Raw genomic sequence first — 22,134 nt, forward strand, 5'->3', positions numbered from 1 at the left:
AAGTATTTTCATTCAGTGAACACTGCCTACATAGTACTGAACACAAAGTTTAGCTAAGACATGATTTCTGTTTTTATGGAATTCTCAGCCCAAGAGGTAGAACAGCCATACAGTTAACTTTAATATGCAGCATTCCATTAGCGAAATTTAGAAAATCTGAAGTGTTCTATGAGATCCTGGAAGTTTGTTACAAAATAGGAGCAGTGAATCAAAACATCAACCAATACGACTTGTGAAGTCTATCTTCTATGTGATAGCCCCTGGGAATACAAAGACAAAAATGAAAAAGTCCTTGCTCTGAAGGTACTTAGCTTCTCTTTGAAGAGATAGTATGGACATATAGACGCAAATAAATAAATATACAAAATAAAAAATAACAGATAAAGGAATGTATTCTGGCTAAGGATCCAGGAAAAGTATTATCCAGAAGGTGATGTTTTGAATGGAATCCTAAAGAAAGAATTCTAAGACATAGAAGAAGGAAAAAGTACTTTCTAGGCATGGTGTAATCAACAACAAAAATACAGATAATAGATTAAACATTATGAGAATGTCAAGAATGCTAGTTTGACTAGATCACAGAATATGAGATGTTAGTAGTTGGAGATTTGAATCTTTAAATGCCTATTGGACATCGTACAGTAGTTATTTGCTATATCAATTTTAATAAATTTAACAGGTCTATTGTGATAGAATCATCTGCATCCAGAGAAAGAACTATGGAGACTGAATGTGATCAAGTAGGAAAAAAAATCTTTGCATCAAATTTCTCTGACAAAGTTTTGTATGTGAGATATATAAATAATTAATAAATATGATTAATAGCTATCCTCCAACTGACAGTCAAAGGATATAAACAGTTTTCAAAAGAACTGCAACCACATGAAAAATATTCCAAATCATTAGTAATAAGAGAAATGCAAATCAAAAGAACTATGAGGTTTAACTCACACCCTGCAAATTTGTAAAAATGAAAACAAATTGCAACAGTAAATACTGGAGAGGTTATAGTTATGTTAGGCACACCAGCTTATATTGTTGTTGAAACTGCAAAATTACTTTGCAAAGCAATTTGGAATTATGCAAATAAAGTGATTAAAAATCCATACCCATTGAATTAATAATTTCATTATTAGGCTTTTATCCCAAGGATACTACTGATAAAAAAAATAAAAAAAAAGTTGCAATATTTCAAAATACTTATAGTAGCACTTTTTGTGAGAACTAAGAATTGGATAAAAATTACATACCCATGGTTTGGGAAATGGCTAAACAAACTGAGATACATGATTATAATAGAATACTACAATTCTGTAAAAAATGTTTTGTGTACGGAATTCAGAGAAGCATGGAAAGATACATATGAACTGATGCTGAATGAAGTAAGCAGAGTCAAGAAAACAATCTAAACAGTGACTACAAAAATGTAATTGGAAACAACATTCCTCATCCAAAAGCAAATGTAACAAAATTACAAAGAACAAGTGGGAATTGAATGAAGAAATGTGAGAGGACATCCCCAACTTATCCCATTGTGTAATTGGAAGATACACAAATGTTACATATTGTATATGCTTTAGTTCTTTCTCAAAGTATTAATCAATTGTGCTGACTTTTTTTTTCCTCTCTAAAAAATATCCCTCCATTTGTCATATGGGATGGCTCTTAGGGGAGGATAGGAGAAGAATAGATGAGATATAATAATGATATAAGAAATAAAAATATTAATTTTTTTAAAAGATAAAGGTAATTTAGCCAACAATTTCTTAAATGATTGTGGAGAATTTTCAATAGTAACTACTATATCCTTCGGGTAGTGATTCCCTTCCCCTCAAATAAAGAAAAAAAAAAAGAAAATGCCCAATTTTGGAAGATATATTGTCTTGTGCAAGGTACAACAAGAAGGTGACTGCCACTGAATTGCAGACCATTGGAACTGGCCTGAATCACTTCACTGTTCTTAAAGAACAATAGTATTCCATAATATTCATATACCATAACTTAGCTATTCTTTTTTTTTTATTATACTTTTTATTTACCACATGGGTAATTTTACAGCATTGACAATTGCCAAATCTTTTGTTCCAATTTTTCCCCTCCTTCTTCCCCTCCCTAGATGGCAGATTGACCAATACATGTTAAATATGTTAAAGTATAAATTAAATACAATATATGTATATACATGTCCAAACAGTTGTTTTTTAGCCATTCTTTAACAGTAAATTTTCAGATCCTTGCCACTACCAAAAGGGCTGCCACAAACATGTTTGCACCCTGTGGGTTCTTTTCCCTTTTTTATGATCTCTTTGGGATACAGACCCTGTATAGTCAAAGCTGGATCAAGGAATATGCACAATTTGGTTGCCTTTGGGCAAACTGCTTTCCAGAATAGTTAAATTAGTTCACAATTCCACCAACAAAGTATTTGTGTCCCAGTTTCCCCACATCTCCTTCAATATTCATTATCTTTTCCTGTCATTTTAGCCATAGAGACTTTTTTTTTTTTTTTTTTTTTCTTACAGAGGGATTAAACATCAGGTTGTTGTTGTAATTTAAGAGAGAGGTGATGAGGGCTTGTACCAGGGTGGTGACAAGGAAAGAAGATGATGAGAGGTGTGTATATAATTGTTTGTCTGTTGTCTTCCTATTAGGCAGAGAGCTCATAGAAAGCACAGACTGACATATGTACCTGACACATAATAGGCTTTTTTTTTTTTTTTACTAAGAATCTTTATTCTTAATATTTACATTTGATTATTGAAAAGCATAAATGACATACAAATAATAAAACAAGAATTTTTACATATACATAAAATATTTTCAAGAATACAATTCTCACCATTTGTGAAAAATACAAATTAAAAATAAAACAAACAAACAAACAAAAAAACTCCTCTAAAACCCAATAAAATGTGGACCAGGAAAAGAGAAATATAGACAACAAGCTATTCCCATTTTCTTCTTCCCAAACCACTAAAATATCACATGAACCATGATTTTCAGAATAGCCTATAAAACTCAAAAACTCAGAATTATCTTCACTGGCTTGAAGTAATTCTACTAAAAATTGTATTGGTGAACTACCAATACTATTTTCTTCTTTTGTAGTAAGAAATTCTGTTTTGTTCTTTACATGTAATTTGACAGTTTTCTTCTGACTTTTTTTGTTTCTTCCTAATTTAATTTTTACTTTTCTGTGTAACTTTCCAGAAGGTGAACTCTCTCTACTATCAACATACATTTCTTTGGGTTCTTCACCAGGAGAACTATAGGATATTAATCTAACTTGACCTGTAGGATGTTTTGGTGAATTGCTAATGACTTTAAGATTAGAACTAGTGCCTTTTTTTCTTCTGGAAAAGGTATGCTGAGATACATTTTTATTTGTTTCATTAAAATCGGAAATGTGCATAAATGTCTCCAGGGCATATGAACACAACATTTCATCTTTAATTCTTCTAAATCTTTTTCATTTCTAGTTTTGTTAAGATCAGAAACTTCAGGAGTATATTCCTGTGTATCATCATTCAATTCAGAAGTAGTTATACCAAATCCAACTTAATGTCCTAATTTATTTGATTTATTGTATGATTTTCTGCAATCTAAATGTTCTTTGAGTTTTCTTTGAATTGTAAGGATATGGACATGAAGCAAACAAATCCACGGGCTTTGAATTGAAGTAAACCTTCTGTGAAGGATCTCTGCTTTCTTGATATTGGAAATCCTGTTTTATCATCTGTTTGCTAGGATTTCCCTGAGGGTCATTTGGGGAAACAGTACTGAGATGGCAGGGCTTCTAGAGATTTTGAGGTCCTCTGACCTAAGACTGTTCTTATTCTAACAATCCAGTCTGGCAATAATTGTAGAGGAATATAATGACATTTCTTCCCTTGGATTTTTGGGAAGATCTAGTAGTGATCCTGAAGCCCTCAGACCTAAGAGTGATCTTGTTCTAACAATATGTTAATGATTTCAAAGTCTTCTGGCTTAAGAATAGTGCTCTAAACATTACTGACAGGTAGATAATCTGTTGGTTAGAAATAATCAAGTTCTTTTTTTTTTTTAAATTAATTTTTATTTTATTTTATAATTATAACTTTTTTTTTTTTGACAGTACATATGCATGGGTAATTTTTTATAACATTATCCCTTGCACTTACTTCTGTTCAGATTTTTTCCCTTCCTCCCCCAACCCCCTCCCCCAGATGGCAGGCAGTCCCATACATGTTAAATATACTACAACATATTCTAGATACAATATATGTGTGTAGAACCAAATTTCTTGTTGCACAGGAAGAATTGGATTCAGAAGGTAAAAGTAACAGTTTACACTCATTTCCCAGTGTTCATTTTCTGGATGTAGTTGATTCTGTCCATCATTAATCAATTGGAACTGGATTAGCTCTTCTCTATGTTGAAGATATCCACTTCCATCAGAATACATCCTCATACAGTATCATTGTTGAAGTGTATAATGATCTTCTGGTTCTGCTCGTTTCACTTAACATCAGTTGATGTAAGTCTCTCCAAGCCTCTCTGTATTTCTCCTGTTGGTCATTTCTTAGAGAACAATAATATTCCATAACATTCATATACCATAATTTACCCAACCATTCTCCAATTGATGGACATCCATTCATCTTCCAGCTTCTAGCCACTATGAAAAGGAATGCCACAAACATTCTGGCACATACAGGTCCCTTTCCCTTCTTTAGTATTTCCTTGGGATATAAGCCCAGTAATAGTATGGCTGGGTCAAAGGGTATGCACATTTTGATAACTTTTGGGGCATAATTCCAGATTGCTCTCCAGAATGGTTGGGTTCTTTCACAACTCCACCAACAATGCATCAGTGTCCCAGTTTTTCCACAGCCCCTCCAACATTCATCATTATTTGTTCCTGTCATCTTAGCCAATCTGACAGGTGTGTAATGATACTTCAGAGTTGTCTTAATTTGCATTTCTCTGATCAATAGTGATTTGGAACACTCTTTCATATGAGTGGAAATAGTTTTAATTTCATCATCTGAAAATTGTCTGTTCATATCCTTTGACCATTTATCAACTGGAGAATGGCTTGATTTCTTATAAATTAAAGTCAATTCTCTGTATATTTTGGAGATGAGGCCTTTATCAGAACCTTTAACTGTAAAAATGTTTTCCCAATTTGTTACTTCCTTTCTAATCTTGTTTGCATTAGTTTTGTTTGTACAGAAACTTTTTAATTTGGTGTAATCAAAATTTTCTATTTTGTGATCAATAATGGTCTCTAGTTCTCCCTTGGACACAAACTCCTTCCTCCTCCACAAGTCTGAGAGATAAACCATCCCCTGTTCCTCCAATTTATTTATGATTTCATTCTTTATGCCTAAATCTTGGACCCATTTTGATCTAATCTTAGTATGTGGTGTTAAATGTGGGTCCATGCCTAGTTTCTGCCATACTAATTTCCAGTTTTCCCAGCAGTTTTTGTCAAATAATGAATTCTTATCCCAAAATTTGGGATCTTTGGGTTTGTCAAACACTAGATTGCTATTTTTATTCACTGTCTTGCCCTGTGAACCTAACCTATGCCACTGATCAACTAGTCTATTTCTTAGCCAATACCAAATGGTTTTGATGACTGTTGCTTTATAATATAGTTCTAGATCAGGTACAGCTAGACCACCTTCACTTAATTTTTTTTTCATTACTTCCCTTGAAATTCTCGACCTTTTGTTGTTCCATATGAATTCTGTTGTTATTTTTTCTAGGTTATTAAAATAGTTTCTTGGAAGTCTGATTGGTATAGCACTAAATAAATAGATTAGTTTAGGGAGTATTGTCATCTTAATTATATTCGCTCGGCCTATCCAAGAGCACTGAATGTCTTTCCAATTATTTAAATCTGACTTTATTTTTGTGGCAAGTGTTTTGTAATTTTGCTCATATAATTCCTGACTCTCCTTTGGTAGATATATTCCCAAATATTTTATACTATCGACCGTTATTTTGAATGGAATTTCTCTTTGTATCTCTTGCTGTTGGATTGTGTTGGTAACGTATAAAAATGCTGAGGATTTATGTGGATTTATTTTGTATCCTGTGACTTTGCTAAAATTCTGAATTATTTCTAATAGCTTTTTAGCAGAGTCTTTGGGGTTCTCTAAGTATGCCATCATGTCATCTGCAAAAAGTGATAATTTGATTTCCTCATTTCCTACTCTAATTCCTTGAATCTCTTTCTTGGCTCTTATTGCCGAGGCTAGAGTTTCTAGTACTATATTGAAAAGTAATGGTGATAGTGGACAACTTTGTTTCACTCCTGATCTTATAGGGAAAGGTTCTAGTTTATCGCCATTACATATGATATTTACTGAAGGTTTTAAATATATGCTCCTTATTATTTTAAGGAATAGTCCATCTATTCCTATACTCTCAAGCGTTTTTAGTAGGAATGGATGTTGGATTTTATCAAATGCTTTTTCTGTATCTATTGAGATGATCATATGGTTTTAATTAATTTGATTATCAATATGGTCAATTATATTAATAGTTTTCCTAATATTAAACCATCCCTGCATTACTACTTGATCATAGTTATTATCCTGGGGATGATTTTCTGAAGTCTTTTTGCTAATATCTTATTTAAGATTTTAGAATCAATATTCATTAAGGAAATTGGTCTATAGTTTTCTTTCTCAGTTTTTGATCTACCTGGTTTAGATATCAGTACCATGTCTGTGTCATAGAAGGAATTTGGTAGGACTCCTTCAATCCCTACTTTTTCAAACAGTTTACATAGCATTGGAGTTAGTTGTTCTTTAAATGTTTGGTAGAATTCACATGTAAATCCATGTGGTCCTGGGGACTTTTTCTTAGGAAGTTGGTTAATAGCCTGATCTATTTCTTTTTCTGAGATGGGACTATTTAGACTACTTACTTCTTCCTCTGTTAATCTGGGCAAGCTATATTTTTGAAGGTATTCTTCAATTTCATTTAAGTTATCGAATTTATCGGCATAAAGTTGAGCAAAATAGCTCCTAACTATCGTTCTAATTTCCTCTTCATTAGTGGTGAGTTCACCCTTTTCATTTTCAAGACTAACAATTTGCTTTTTCTCTTTCCTTTTTTTAATCAGGTTTACTAAGGGTTTGTCTATTTTGTTGGTTTTTTCATAGAACCAACTCTTAGTTTTATTAATTAATTCAATAGTTTTTTTACTTTCAATTTTATTAATCTCACCTTTTATTTTTTGAATTTCAAGTTTTGTGTTTGTCTGGGGGTTTTTAATTTGTTCCTTTTCTAGCAATTTGAGTTGTAAGCCCAATTAGTTGGCCCTCTCTTTCTCTATTTTATGCAAGTAGGCCTGTAGAGATATAAAACTTCCCCTTATTACTTCTTTGGCTGTATCCCACACATTTTGGTATGATGTCTCATTATTGTCATTCTCTTGGGTGAAGTTATTAATTATGTCTATGATATGCTGTTTTACCCAATCATTCTTTAGTATAAGATTATTTAGTTTCCAATTATTTTTTGGTCTATTTTCCCCTGGCTTTTTATTAAATGTAATTTTGATTGTATTATGGTCTGAAAAGGATGCATTTACTATTTCTGCCTTACTGCATTTGATTTTGAGGTTTTTATGCCCTAGTATATGATCAATTTTTGTGTAGGTTCCATGAACTGCTGAGAAGAAAGTATACTCCTTTCTGTCTCCATTTAGCTTTCGCCAAAGATCTATCATATCAAACTTTTCTAGTATTCTATTTACCTCTTTGACTTCTTTCTTATTTATTTTGAGGTTTGATTTATCTAATTCTGAGAGTGCAAGGTTGAGATCTCCCACTATTATAGTTTTGCTATCTATTTCCTCTTGCAGCTCTCTTAATTTCTCTTTTAAGAATTTAGATGCTGCACCACTTGGTACATATATGTTTAATATTGATACTGTTTCATTATTGATGCTGCCCTTTAGCAGGATATAATGCCCTTCCTTATCTCTTTTAATTAGATCAATTTTTGTTTTTGCTTGATCTGAGATGAGGATGGCTATCCCTGCTTTTTTGGTTTTGCCTGAAGCATAATAGATTCTGCTCCACCCTTTTACTTTTAGTTTGAATGTCTCACCCTGTTTCAGGTGTGTTTCCTGTAAACAACATATAGTAGGGTTCTGACTTTTAATCCAGTCTGCTAACTGCTTCCTCTTTATGAGGCAGTTTGCCCCATTCACATTTATGGTTAGAAGGACTAATTCTATATTGCTTGCCATCCTATTAACCCCTGCTTATGCTTTTCCCCTTTCCTTCCCTCTTACCCCCCTACCCAGTATTAAACTGGTGAACACAACACCACTTGCTTTTCACAGCCCTCCCTTTTTAGGATCCCTCCCCCACCTTAAAGATCCTCCCCTTATTTTACCCCTTTTCCTCGAAATTTCTGTATTCCCTTCCCCTTAGCTTACTCCTTCCCTTTCACTTTTCAATGAAGTGGAAGAAGTTTCACCATAAATCGAATATGTCTATTGATACACACTATGTTCATCTCCCTCCTTTCTTTCTCTCAGATATAATAGGTTACCTTTGCCTCTTCATGAGATGTAGTACCACCACTTTACACTTTTTTATGATATAATTTCCTTTCCACCTCTAGTTTCTAAGACAAATTGTACATATGTTCTTTACATATTTTTTTGGCAGAAGTATAGTTCTCAAGATTTCTTTTTACCTTTTTAGAAATCTCTTGAGTTCTGTATTTGAAGATCAAACCTTTTATGTAGGTCTGTTTTTTTCATCAAAAATAGATGGAATTCATTTATTTCGTTCAATGTCCATCTTCTTCCCTGGAAAACGATGCTCATTCTTCCTGGGTAAGTTATTCTTGGCTGCATACCAAGTTCCTTAGCCTTTCGGAATATCATGTTCCAGGCCCTTCGTTCTTTTAATGTGGACACTGCTAGATCCTGGGTTATCCTTATTGTGGATCCTCCATATCTGAATTGCTTTTTTCTAGCAGCTTCCAATATCTTTTCCTTTGTCTGGTGGTTCTTGAACTTGGCCACTATATTTCTTGGCGTTTTGATTTTAGGGTCCCTTTCAGTAGGTGATCGATGAATTTTTTCAATGTCTATTTTACCCTCTGTTTCCAGAATGTCTGGGCAGTTCTCTTTGATAATTTCCTCGAAAATAGTGTCCAAGCTCTTTTTTTCCTCCCATTTTTCAGGGAGTCCGATTATTCTCAAATTGTCTCTCCTGGATCTGTTTTCCAGGTCTGTTGTCTTTCTGATAAGGTACTTGACATTCTTTTCAATTGTTTCATTTCTCTGGTTTTGCTTGACTACCTCTTGGTTTCTCCTTGAGTCATTCATTTCTACTTTTTCCAGTCTAATTTTCAATGATGTATTTTCTTCACTCACTTTTTTTATATCTCTTTGTAATTGTCCAATTGAGTTTTTATCTTCCATTTTTTTTCCATTTTATTCATTTTATTTTTTAGAGAGCTGTTTTCTTTTTCCAGCTCACTAATCCTGTTTTCCTTGGAGTTGTTTACCTTTTCCAGCTCACTAATCTTGTTTCTCAATGATTTGATTTCTTTATCCACTCTGTCTTTGAATGCATGGGATGACTTCTCCAGGCTCTCTTGCCAAGCTTCCCTTTATTTTTCCCATTTCTCTTCCAGCTCTCTTGTGAGAGCCTTTTTGATTTCCTCTAGGAGATTCTTTTGTATTGAGGAGCAGCTCATATCCCCCTTAGGGGATTCCTCTGGGGACAGTCTGTTTTTAGTCTCCTCAGTGTTTGAAGTCTGCTCTCTCTCCATACAAAAGCTTTTGAATTTTTTGTTCATTTTGTCAGAGTAGGAATCGAAGAAAACAAATTGACAAGAGAAACAATAGGTCTGTTTTTGGGGGGATGGGGCTGGATGGTATTAATGGGCTTCCTCTACAGACTGGAGGTAGGGCAGCAGAGAGCCACTAACAGAACAGCAATGACTGTACTGAGTCTGCGCTCTGAGGCTCTGAGAACTCGCTGAGTCAGTCCAGGTGGGGTTTGGTGGTGGCCAGGTTCTGAGAGACGCTGGCTTTCTGGGGTTTTAATCTTCACCTCCGGTGTTTACACCCTCTCCGCTGCTCCTAGCTTGCTGCCAAGACGGAGTATCCACACTGGGGAAAAAGTCTTTTTGCAGAAACGGCAGAGATCGTACCCCTCCCCCTCCGGTCTGAGCTGTGTGAGCTGCCTGTCTCGCTCTGGCTTGCCTGCCCCGCTCTGGCTTGCCTGCCCTCAGTCTGCGCCCAGTCTGATTGACCCTCCCCCAAGCAAACACAGACCTTTTCTGGCGACTTTCAAGGATGTCTTCTCTTGATGATTATTTGTGGATTTCTTTCTGGGTCAAGCATTAAGTCTGAGGCTTGTCATGAAGTAAGTTCTGAGAGAAAATGAGGAGCTCAAGCAGCTGTCTGCCTCCACGCCGCCATCTTGGCCGGAAGTCCAATAATCAAGTTCTTGAGACAATAGTGAATAAGACTACACCTCAAACCTACTTGAAAGCCATAAAATTAGCAAATAAATAACATGAAACTCTGACCAATTTTGCCCTATAAATCTATCCAATGCTCTTAGTTTTCTTGCTAATTTCTTTTGGAACTTAGCCCACTGCCAATTGGCATTATAATTACGATAAACTTTGCCCCTTGAATTGGATATAGGTTCAAGTCTGCAAATTATTTTGAGACACCTTGCAACACTGATTTGTGATCCCAACTTTTGGAATTCCCCTTCCCAGCCTCAACAGCACAATTCCAGTTGCTTTTCGGGTTCATATCTTTTAAAAAATATTTCCAACAGTGAGGGCAAAAGATACAATACTGCATTTTACTCTTCTGGATTTATTGCTTTTGTATTCTATAAAGTCATACATCAACTTGGATGTGATATCATCAACAACTTGATACTGAGTACTTTGTGCAAAGTTTCTGTGTTATTCGCTTAGAAGATGGGTTTAGATGTCTTGTACTTCTGGGAGCAGCATTCAGAATAGCCCTTCTTCATCTTATTCAACTGGAAGTAGGGTTGTGAGATAGAGGTCATCTGCTTCACAACCTGTTCTGCTTCTTTGTTTAGCTAGTGTTTGATTTTACAGACTAGAGGTTTTATCCAAATCAGAAGGACTGCAGGAATAGGAATATATGTCGGATATCTGAAGGTAAAATGATCTGTAATGGTGGTTTGACTCTTTTACCTTTACAAATGATTTTTTGGGCCTTCAAGCTTTTGTTTTCTGAATGTCCAATCATTTTCCCCTCTCTTAGTCACATGCTTGATTTCTTGATCAGATATAATTATTTTTTCTTTTGTTCAATATAGTATTTAACATCAATATGAAGAATAAAGTACCTCAGGATAAAGTACCTCACAGCATACTATTTGAAGAGATGAATTCATGTTCCTTCAAAGTTTTTTTTAACTAATAACTTTCCTCTGTTAGTACATATTGGATCTGGAGTCTTACATCACATTTAAGATGAAATGAAGTATTTCTTCCTGTAGATGTTGATTCTGTACTTGGGACAGGAAAAATACCCCTCAATGTCTGAGGATACTTTCTTCATTTTTACTTGAAATTAGGTAACACACCTTTGTTAAAACATTCTTCAACTCTCTTTTCTAGTTCCTTGAGGTTCTTTTTCAGTTTTTCAGAGATCACAACAGATGTCAAATCAGGATTAAAGACTTTCCCCAGAGTAACTTTATATTTAGACTTTTCTGATTTATTATCAATTTTCACAGCTTGCAAAGAGTGTCTATTTTCCTCATTTTTTATTTAGATAACCACCAACTGATGCATCCTTTGCTGTGTATCCTTACTGTGCCAGCTTTTATGGCCACTATGCCTTAGTTCACATGCTGGAGGCCGCTATGCATGCTGCTCTAGCAGAAAATTTGATCCTAATTGGCTGCCTCCTTTGTGAGGCTGGGAAATATTTCATTTAAATAAACGCTATGTTGCCAAAACAAACAAACAAACAAACAAACAAAACAAAATAAAACAAAAACACTAACCCCTTAACAACAACAAAACACAACCTGAGGCAAGAACTCTTGTGGTCATCTAGTCTTCTTTAAAACTACATTAAAAAAGCCTAATTCTCCATCCCCAACTATTTCATTTTGCAAACAATTGCACTCAGAATTAGCACTCATTACAGGATCTAAGACTTGGAGGGTTTACTCTATAGTGCACCTTCAGAAAGGAGAAAAGTGCAACAGCTGTGAACACATTCCCAGGGCACCACGGGATCCATTAATGACTCTTGGGTGGTTCACAGTTTCATGGGCTTTCTGAGTTAGAAGCACCACTGTGAGGACACCTAGCTGCGAACCCACCACTGCCTTCTAGGACGTGCTGGGATGTTACCAAAGAGAGACTATTTATAATCTTTCCCTGTGACCCCAAGCAGCACACTGACCATTTATACTTAGCCTTGGTCAGTTTTGTTAACAATCCCAGAGTCAGTGCCCTGTACCTTCCATGTCCCTTGTCTAACCCATGTTAACAGTCTATCTAAAACTACCTGAAAGTCTCTTATCACTAATTAGCTTCCCGGGATAATTGGTCTGAAACCGCACAGCCAGCTTCTGCAAGTGCCTGGGCTTCACCTGCGCGGGCAGGTGCCGTATGGTTGGCACGGAACTCCCAGGCTCGTGCTGGTCCTCTCCCAGCCTCACTCGGAAAGTACTTACGCACGTGCATATGATCCTGCGAACAGACCCTAGGACGGGGCCAACGGCTGCATGGTCAGTCCTACGGGGTCGCCCTACAGCCACGGCGGCGCCATGTTACTTCTGCTGGTGCTGCTCGGGGTTTTTTATGCCGGGCCAAGTAAGTGTCCCCATCATCTCCTAAACTTCTGGCAGACTTTTCTTGGGGGCAGCTGGAGGGGTGAGGGCTGAACCACCCGCTTTGAGGGGGCAGTTTTGCAACCCGAAGAGGAAGGGAACATTTTACAAATATTATTTCAGTTGATCCTCGCCACAGCTCCCTGGGTGGAGGGTGGTATTACTACACTCATTTTATAACTGAGGAAACTGAAGCAAAAAAAAGGTGGTCCAGGGTCCCACATATAATCAGAAATCAACTTTGAATGCCATTCTATGACCCTTGGTCCAGTCCACATGCTCCATCCAGAGATTTAGCACAACCAGAGACCCTCTGAGGCCATTTTACAGAAGAATCAAATGATGCAAATTACAAATGATCCCTATCCCCTAGAAATTATGCAAATCATGTTATATAAAAGGGGAAACAGAGGCCCAGAGAGGGTAAAGGTAGTTAGGGCCAGAGTTGGAAGGGAGACAACCATGTGTGGACCAGAATCACAGTTCACAGAATTGGAAGGGGTCTCAGAAGAGACCTCATGTAAATGGTGCTGACAAGTACCCTGCATATGTGTCTTATGTAAACCTTTTGAGGAATCCCATTCCTTTGTCTCTTTTAGGAAAATTACCTTGACTATAATGCTGAAATCTACCTCTGGTTGTCAGTTTCCACCTGTTATTTTTACTTATGAGTTCTGAAATGCAGAAGAGCATGTGCAGTTCTTTTTCCAAGTGACAGAATTAATAAAGCTTGATTATAGTTAGAATTCCTCTACCTCTATTCACACCTTCTATTTTTCTAGGCTAGACATTCCTAATTACTCCAGTGATAGGATATTAAGGCATCTTACTGTTTTGGTCACTGTTTTCTGGATGGACTACAACTTACTGAACCTACAAAACTATTTGACCACAATACTTAAGGAGTGGTCTGCCCAAGAGAGTACAATGGGGCTTTTTTGCTCCCCTATTATGGACACTATGCCTCTTTAGTGATTGAATAAAAAAAAGAATTAAGTATTTGCTATATGTAAATCAGTATGCTTAGAGTTGCAGATATAAATTGAAAAATGGAACAAAGAGCTTACATGGTATGAGACTATGAGTATATCATATAAAACTGTAAGTCATATTATAGTGGGAAAACAGGACCAATGAGCATCAGAGAGAGCATCTCGGGGAGGGTAGTTTGGAATGTGTACTCATAAAAAAAGGCAGGGCTAGAGCAGGACTTATTGGTTAAACTCTCTAAAGGGAGACATTTGTTTCCTCACAATTTTGAAACCCATAGGATATAAACACAACGAAAGCAAAATAATTACTCAAGGGATTTATATCATAAGGGGGAGAACAATAACATAAAACAGGGTTAAAATTGGGGAGAGGATATCTTTGGTGGCCAAATTTTGATAAAAACAAGGAATAGAAACATGGTGAAAGATGTAAACTTCCCTATAGCCTGTTTACCAGGACCCACACTCATTGCACCTAGGTGTGTGGGCAACTACATCCTGTTTCATACAACCCAAGCACTCTGAACCTGTCCTGGTGAGCAACAATAGCTTGTTTTTCTACCCCTGGCCCTTATCTACAAACGGGCTCTACTGTGGCCCATTCCAATATGCTATCTTGTGGTTCTTGGAATATAGTAGCAAAGTAGATAATAAATGCACTTTTAAAAATGTCATTTCCACTGATAAAACCATTTGTGTTTCTTATGTCGAACCATTTGACAGTACCAAGTTTTCCTTCTTTTCTGGGTTTTTGGTTGCTGTAGTTGTTGAAGGATCTGCTGAAGGTTAGGGCTGAAAAGCACTAATTGCTTTCTCAGATGATGGCTGCAAAGACTGAGCTGGAAGCAGGTTTAATAATACGGTGGGTATTCATTCTTAGGCTCTTAAGGCTTCCTGTCAGGGAAAAGTAGCATTGGTAGTGATGAGAAAAGTATATTTCTTCTCCACAGAGATTACTTCCTTCAATACTGGCTCTAGGAGATAAGAAGCAGGATAGGTGGTTGGGACTGGCTTTGCCATTTCCGGGGCTTTTGGAAACTCAGCTATCTCCAGCAGAGTTTGAGGGAAGGTGGTAGTAGTTGAACATGCCACTTACTTACTGAATCTTCCTTAGGGTTCCTTACTGATTCACCCTTAGATCACAACAATCACATTTCTGCATGTGATATGCATAATTCGTAATAAATTTATACTCCATTAAAACTCACCCCATTTCATATATATATATATATATGTATATATATATATATATTTTTTTTTTTTTTCTTACTGAAACTATTATCTAGCCTTGTGTCTAACTATAACCTTTGTTTAAACCATTGTTGGTTGTAATGGTGGTTGTTTTGAGCTATATTTATAGTTCTAATTGAAAGCTCTGGATTTCTCTGCTACTTCTCTCATCAGTTGGTTGCTTTCTACTTTGATTCCTACTCTTTTCCATCCAGCTACCTTTATTTGGAGGAGAAACTGTCTCCCTGAGTTCTTTCTTGATAATGAACTGTTTCCCTGGTCCACAATTTTAGGAAGAGATTCTGCCATGCTTTCACTTCACTCACTGTTCAGTTTTCCATATTTCTTCTACACATCCTCCTCTTCCTTTATCAACAGCCTAGACCTTCCCAATTTTAGCCCTATTTTATGTTATTCCTCTCTTCCTTATAATGTAAGTTTTTTGAGTGATTATTTTGCTTTGGTTTTGTGTGTGTGTGTGTGTGTGTGTGTGTGTGTGTGTGTGTGTGTGTGTCCTGTGAGTTCCAAAATTGTTCACCATGTAAGAAAACTCTTGAGGCAGAACTCTAAGCCAAAAGCACTTTATTAAAGGGTCTGTGGTACTCCTCTAATGAAGTGGAACTCACAACTTCTTCACTATTTGAGATGTCTCCTTTCTGTATAACATTAGTTTTATAGTGCTTGTTATACAGACAATACAGAAGCCAACTAAAAATACAGAATCACACTGATTGATAGATCTTGTATTTGACTCTTCAGAAGGTCTACACAAAATATAGACTCCCATTGCCTGGCAAACGAGCTGATGAGCAGACTTTGACAGACTCAACAGGACCTTTCAGGAGGTCTGCTAAGCTGAGGAGCAGACAAATGGGCTGGGTTGATAAGCAGATGTCAAAACATCAATATGGGCTGATCCACCAGTAGAAAGACAGACTAGAAGCTGGCAAATAGGGCCACTTATTGGCTAAATGCTCATCCCCATCTCTCCCTCCATTATTGAACAATAGAGAGATGACTAAGAAAGGGAGGGCAACAAAAATGACGGGAGGGGTGGGAGAACTTTCCATGTCATTGAGCCACCTCCATCACATTGGGTTTGTTCATAATGGGAAAACAAGACTGGAGGTCCTCTAGATAGCTTCCTGTGATAAAACATAGAGACCTAATATATAGATGTTAAATTCACATCCACATGGAATCATATCACACTGATTAATACTGCTTGGAATAAAATAGGAGTTTAATTAATCATTTATCCAAGCCCAGCACTTAGTGCAGCAGCTAGCAAGTAGTAACTGATTAATAAATGTTCTCTATGTGTCTATTCATACATCTGTTCCAATTAAATATCTTCTGTTTTTTTAGATTTAGCTAATAATTTATTTTTGCTGAGGCTATTGAGGTTAAGTGACTTGCCCACGGTCAGATAGTTAGGAAGTAGTGTCTGAGGCTAGATCTGAACTAAGTCCTCCTGACTTCAGGGCCAATGCTCTATCCACTGTGCCATCTAACTGCCCTCAGCCAATAATTTAATTTAATGAGATCTTTATAAATGCTAAATGTGTTGGTCAGCATGCTAGTCATACCTTTCAGTTTTCCATCATTGTAAATTTGATAAACATGCCTACTATGTCTTCACTCAAAGTCCCTAAAAAAATGTTGAACAGCACAGGGGCAGAGATATTTCCATTGGAATATTCCCCTATCTTCATTCAAGTTGCCTAACTCTAGCATTATCTATCTTTCATTTTGTTTACAAATCATGAAAAACTTTGTCAAATGCTTTATTGAAATCTAAATATACTATGCTGATTTGAGCTCCTACTGCAGCAAAATAATTCTCCTAAACCTCCCTAATCGTGTTGTTCTATTCATCATAAATAGTTATTGCATACATTTTTATCCTTGTTCAAGCCTTTCATGGGATCCTTTCCCTCTTCCCTACTTTGGCTTAGGATCCTGACTCAGTTTATTAAAAAGCTGAGGCCATTCTTTGATACTTCCTTTTTTTTTTAATTACATATTTTCCCCCTGTTATTTTTTTTTCTTTGCTCCTTTATCTTTTATGAAAAGATGGCTCCCCTTGCCCTTCAGGATCTCATCTCCCATTTTCAGCAGGTTGTTCCTTTTGCTGATACCTAAAATTAGTCTCTACCATCCTTTTCCTTTAAAAAATGCTTCAACTCATCTGACCATCTCCACTAGTTCTTGTTGTATCCCTCTATTCTCTTTTTTGAATAAAGTCTTTGAGAAAGCTGTGAATACTAGGTATGTCTACTTTTCTCATTACTATATCCTTTTGCAGTCTTCATCTGACCTTATTTTAATTACTACTGACCTCTTCAAATGACCTTTTAATTGCCAAACCTAAAAGCCTTTCTTAATCCTTGTCCTTACTGATTAACATTCTCTCCATACAAATTTTAATGTTACCTAACTTATATAGATGTTGGGTACTGACATTTAAAAAAAATAAGCTTTTGTTTCTGAGAAAAGGCTGGGATCATCAAAGGAATTTTGCAAGTTCTATAAGATAATCCAGTCCACTTTCCACTTCTTGTTTGAGGCTATGTTCCCCTATAGACGAGTGCCAAGGCAGGTTATATAAAAAAGAGAAGAGAATGGGAATTATCTTTTTCAGAGGTGAGACAGACATTTTCTTGGAAAATTAGGTGAAGAGCTGAGCTACAGAAATTGAAGAGAGGAATTGGTGATTACTTTTACCAATCTTGCAAAAATACCCAGATAATTTTAACTTGCACTTTGGTAGGAGAAATTTTGAGCTCAGAAAATTAATATGTAGGAAATTTAAAAAAAAAAAAAACCAAACCTACTGTTGCTTCAGTAACAAGCTCAGAGTGTTTGCTTATCTTGACAATTTCAAAAGTCAACTTTTAAAGGAGAGGAGCAGCACAGAGATATGGTTACTTAGCTGGATAGCATCAATTGTACGAGTTTAATAGGCATAGTAATGCTACCATGGCAATCAGTCCTCACTGTCCTACCTTAAATTCATTCAGGAGCTCCTGGCAGGCAATTAGCCCCATCTTCCTTCCAGTCCTGCAATATCTTTTCTGTAGTCAAGCACTTATGGCCCAGCCCTAAGTGAATATTAACAGTTACTGATCTGGATATTTTCTTTTCTCTTCATGTAAGTCTATAATGCAACAAGTACATCCCTATTTAGAATATTAGTGTGAAGAAACAGACATTTGCAAGCAGTATTCCATTGTAGATAGCATATTTAGCATATGAAAAATATAGCAAATACAAAGCAAAGTTATTAAGCACAGCCCATTACCTCATTCCATTTCCCCTCCCTTTTTTTAAGTTAAGAAAAGGGCATGTGCAGAAGATGGAAGTAAGGTCAAGTTTTATTATTTTTTTAATTGAACCTGTAATTTTACTGGTATAGGGAGAACAAAGAGCTTTCTTTATTAATTCAATCAGCACGTTCCTTAAAACTTAGACATATAATTCTACCATATTTAACATATATTAGACTACTTGCCATCTAGGGGAGGGGGTGGAGAAAAGGAAGGAAAAATTGGAACACAAGGTTTTGCAAGAACTAATCTTGAAGAATGTTCCATGCATATATTTTGAAAAATAAAAAGCTTTAATAAAAAAAAAAAAAGAAAAAAAGAAAACTGTTAAATCAGGTAGCAGGGAAAAAAAAGTAAGTATATGTGTGTGTGTGTGTGTGTGTGTGTGTGTGTGTGTGTATGTATGTGTCCTATATGTATTTTAACCATGTATGGCATGGTTCTGTAAGCATATCAGAAAGACTAAAGCTTATGATAAATTGAGTCAGAAGAAAGAAATCTAAAAATAACTAGAAAATGGTTTTTAAAAAGCTTTATTGGGGAAAAGACAAGGGTCAAGGAAGGGATAGGATTGCTGCTTGGGGTATAGACCAGCTTAACGAAAGGAGAGGAACTATTCAACTCTTAAATCTGCTTCTGTGTTCATCTTCAAAACATTTTTTTCTGTTGGATTGCCTATTTTGGTTAATCTCTCCCTCCTTTCAGTACTAATCATTTTTTACTTCTCCCTCTCACCTCATGTCCAGTTATTTATCAAGCCTTATCAACTTTATACCTTTCTTTCCATTCCTACAATGAGTATTTTCATCCAAGTCTTCATCTCTAAATAACTGTTTATTCATTTGAATACCCTCTTAATTTTTCCTCATTTCAATTTCTCCTTCTTTTGTACTCTTAGGAAACACAGTGTGGTATAATGTTAGAGTCCTGGAGTAGGAGTCAGGAAAATCTGGTTCAAATCCTACCTTAGACATATACTGGGTATGTGACCCTGGGTGAGTAATTAAACCTGTCTGTATTTCAGCTTCCTCATCTAGGAAAAGAAGACAATAATAATATCTGTTTCACATGATTTCTCTGAGGCTAAAAGGACATAATATACACAATGAAGTTTGCAAACATAAAAGTATGATAGAGATATAAACTCTTAGTGTTAATACCACTTTTGTCATATTTCTGTCTTGCTTAGATAAAACCCACAAATCTTTTCTACTGTCCACACCATCCCAACAATGTAAATTCCTGCCAAGAGATTAGAAACTCCTCAAATAGAGATGTATCTTCATTTTCAGCTAGGAAATGTTATACATATAAATCAGCAAATTTTGATTGAATTTTAAATTGAAATGAAATATGCTTGATGAATTACTATAAAAAGCATTAGAAGACAACCAGGACCAATTGAACCATTCATACAATACAAAACCAGTAAATAAAGAACTGATTTCTTTATTTTTGTCTCTTTTATATCTCCTGTATTTAGCCCAGTATCTGCCACATAGTAGACACTTAATAAATGTTAATTGATTGATTTATTGATAAATGTGAGCTGTCCATTTCTCTGGGAAGCTAAGTTGAAATAGAGGGAAGAGAGAAGATATTTCTTAGGCACAAAAGATCTAAGAGAAAGGAATTCATAAATCAGAATAGATATCTAGTTTTAGTTGATGTCAAGTAATTTCTGAAGCGAATGCTTCTAAAATAAGCATTGGGCTGTAGTGAAAAAATATTTAAGATGGTCAATAAGTTATCGTTTAGTTGTTTCAGACTCTTTGTGAGCCTATTTGGGGTTTTCTTGGCAAAGATATTGGAATTGTTTACCATTTTCTTCTGTTCCTTTTATGGATGAGGAAACTGAGACAATCAGGGTTAATTGACTTGCCCAAGGTTACACAGCCAATAAGTGAGTCTAGATTTGAACTCAGAAAGATGAATCTTTAAGATTTAAGACCTGGCACTCTATATATTGTACCACCCACCTGCCCCTTTTCAATAAATATGAAATACATTATCTGAGGGGGAAAGAAAAGAGGAAGGGCCTTAGGAATAGAAGACTTGATTATTCAGTTCAGTGAGGGTATGAGCTATCAACATTTAGTATCATTTGATAAAACTGGATCAGGTATCAGAAGGGACTAAGTCTAAAAATGTACTCTTGCCATGACCTCCTTTCCCCTTGGTGAAGTAATTGCAATATTTCTTTTGTTATCCATGGTGTAGTAGACAGAGTACTGGACTTGAAATCATGAAGACCTGCGTTTGAATGTTGCCCAGAACAGTTATTGTTAGACTATGAGCTCTTTTGAGAGCAGACAATGTCTTTTTCCTTCTTTTATTCCCACTGCTTAACATTGTCCATTTATAGCAAAGAAAACAACCAAAGTAAGAACAAAAGATCAATGGGATTGAAATTTGGGATACCACTTGGAACGAAAGTATGGGATGTCCAGGAGGGGCAGAAGATGCAGAGTTTAAATATTTCAACAGGGAGAAAGTCTCACGGTGGGGGGGGGGGGAACACAGCTATTATTCAAAGATATTTCAGGAGTTGTTTTGCAAAATAGCTGAACATCCATAAAGAAGCTTTTTGGAGATGTTTGGGATGCTTGGGTAGTGGTGACATCTAATCAGAACAGTGGCTCCAGGGCAGTAATGATAGTTTCCAGAAAAACCACAAAATGGATTCCAGTTAGTTCAAACCTGCTCTATGATCATAGTCCCTCAGCTTGGAACATAGTAAATAAAATAAATGTTTAGATTCTCCTTAGAAGAGTGGAAATGACATTTACCAAAGGGTTTTTACAACAATCTTGTGAAATAGATAGTGCTAATAATTGTTATTTAATTTTCAGATAAGAAAATTGGAGATGGGAAAAAATTTTTGATGTCACAGGACTAGTAACTCCAATTCCAGTGCTATTTCATTATAGTATATTGAATAGTAAATTAGAGAAAATATCATAAAAAAGATATAATAACTTAGAGAAGCAATGTAACATTTTAAAGGAGAACTGAATTAATAACTTTAAAATTAGACTTGCAAATGAAAGATAATGCTGTAATTTGAAAGGTGTTATGATATTAAAACTTTTTTGCTTACTGCAGGTTTTCAACAAACCCCACTTCAGATTACAGTTCCACGGAAGATTTGGTCAAATGCAACTGAAGACTCAGTGGAACAACATGTAAATGAGAAGTAGCTATTTTTAAAAATTGAAAATAATTGAAAGTGTTTAGTAAAGTATTTCCTTCAATAGCTATGCCACATGCCACAAAACATTAATCAGAATCAGTGTGTCTATATTTTTGTGGAAGTGCTAATATTAAGGTTTTTGTTTTTGTTTTTTAATGTGAGGTGATTGAGGTCAAGTGACTCGCCAGAGTTACACACACAATAAGTGTCAAGTGAATGAGAGCAAATTTGAACTCAGTTCCTCCTGACTCCAGGACTGGTGCTGTAGTCATTGTACCACCTAGGTGCCCTGCTAATACTAAATTTTTTTTATGGTAGTTGTTAGCAATGGAATAGATTTTAGATATTAAAATATAAACATCTAGTAAGTTTGCATTTGTTTCAAAAGATCAGATATGATTATAGTTTATATAGAAACGTATGCAGTCAACTCAGTTATCTTTGTGGTTTATGTTGCTACTTTTTTGTATTATTAACTATAAGTTTACATAAAAGGGACTTTGCCTAACACATAC

The 22,134-nt window shown here is 35.7% G+C and overlaps 1 protein-coding gene and 1 pseudogene across 8 annotated transcripts in view; one reads left to right on the forward strand and one right to left on the reverse strand.

Moving 5' to 3' along the window:
* Window positions 1-942: 942 nt before the first annotated feature.
* LOC141552680 (protein DBF4 homolog A-like) lies at window positions 943-12,729 on the reverse strand (annotated as a pseudogene).
* Window positions 12,703-22,134, forward strand: part of LOC141554907 (disintegrin and metalloproteinase domain-containing protein 18-like) — an 81,756-nt gene continuing 72,324 nt past the window's right edge. For 2 of the 8 annotated variants that reach the window (XM_074287303.1, XM_074287305.1), the window contains exons 1-2: window positions 12,703-12,858; window positions 21,532-21,611. In XM_074287303.1, coding sequence (XP_074143404.1) covers window positions 12,771-12,858; window positions 21,532-21,611 — 168 coding nt within the window. In that variant the 5' untranslated portion in view covers window positions 12,703-12,770. Of the gene's footprint in view, window positions 12,859-19,324; window positions 19,422-21,531; window positions 21,721-22,134 lie in introns of those variants that run through there. The other 6 variants (XM_074287306.1, XM_074287307.1, XM_074287304.1 and 3 more) reach the window with 6 other exon arrangements.

This window comes from Sminthopsis crassicaudata, chromosome 2 (assembly GCF_048593235.1).
Source record: "Sminthopsis crassicaudata isolate SCR6 chromosome 2, ASM4859323v1, whole genome shotgun sequence".
NCBI classification, from domain to species: domain Eukaryota; kingdom Metazoa; phylum Chordata; class Mammalia; order Dasyuromorphia; family Dasyuridae; genus Sminthopsis; species Sminthopsis crassicaudata.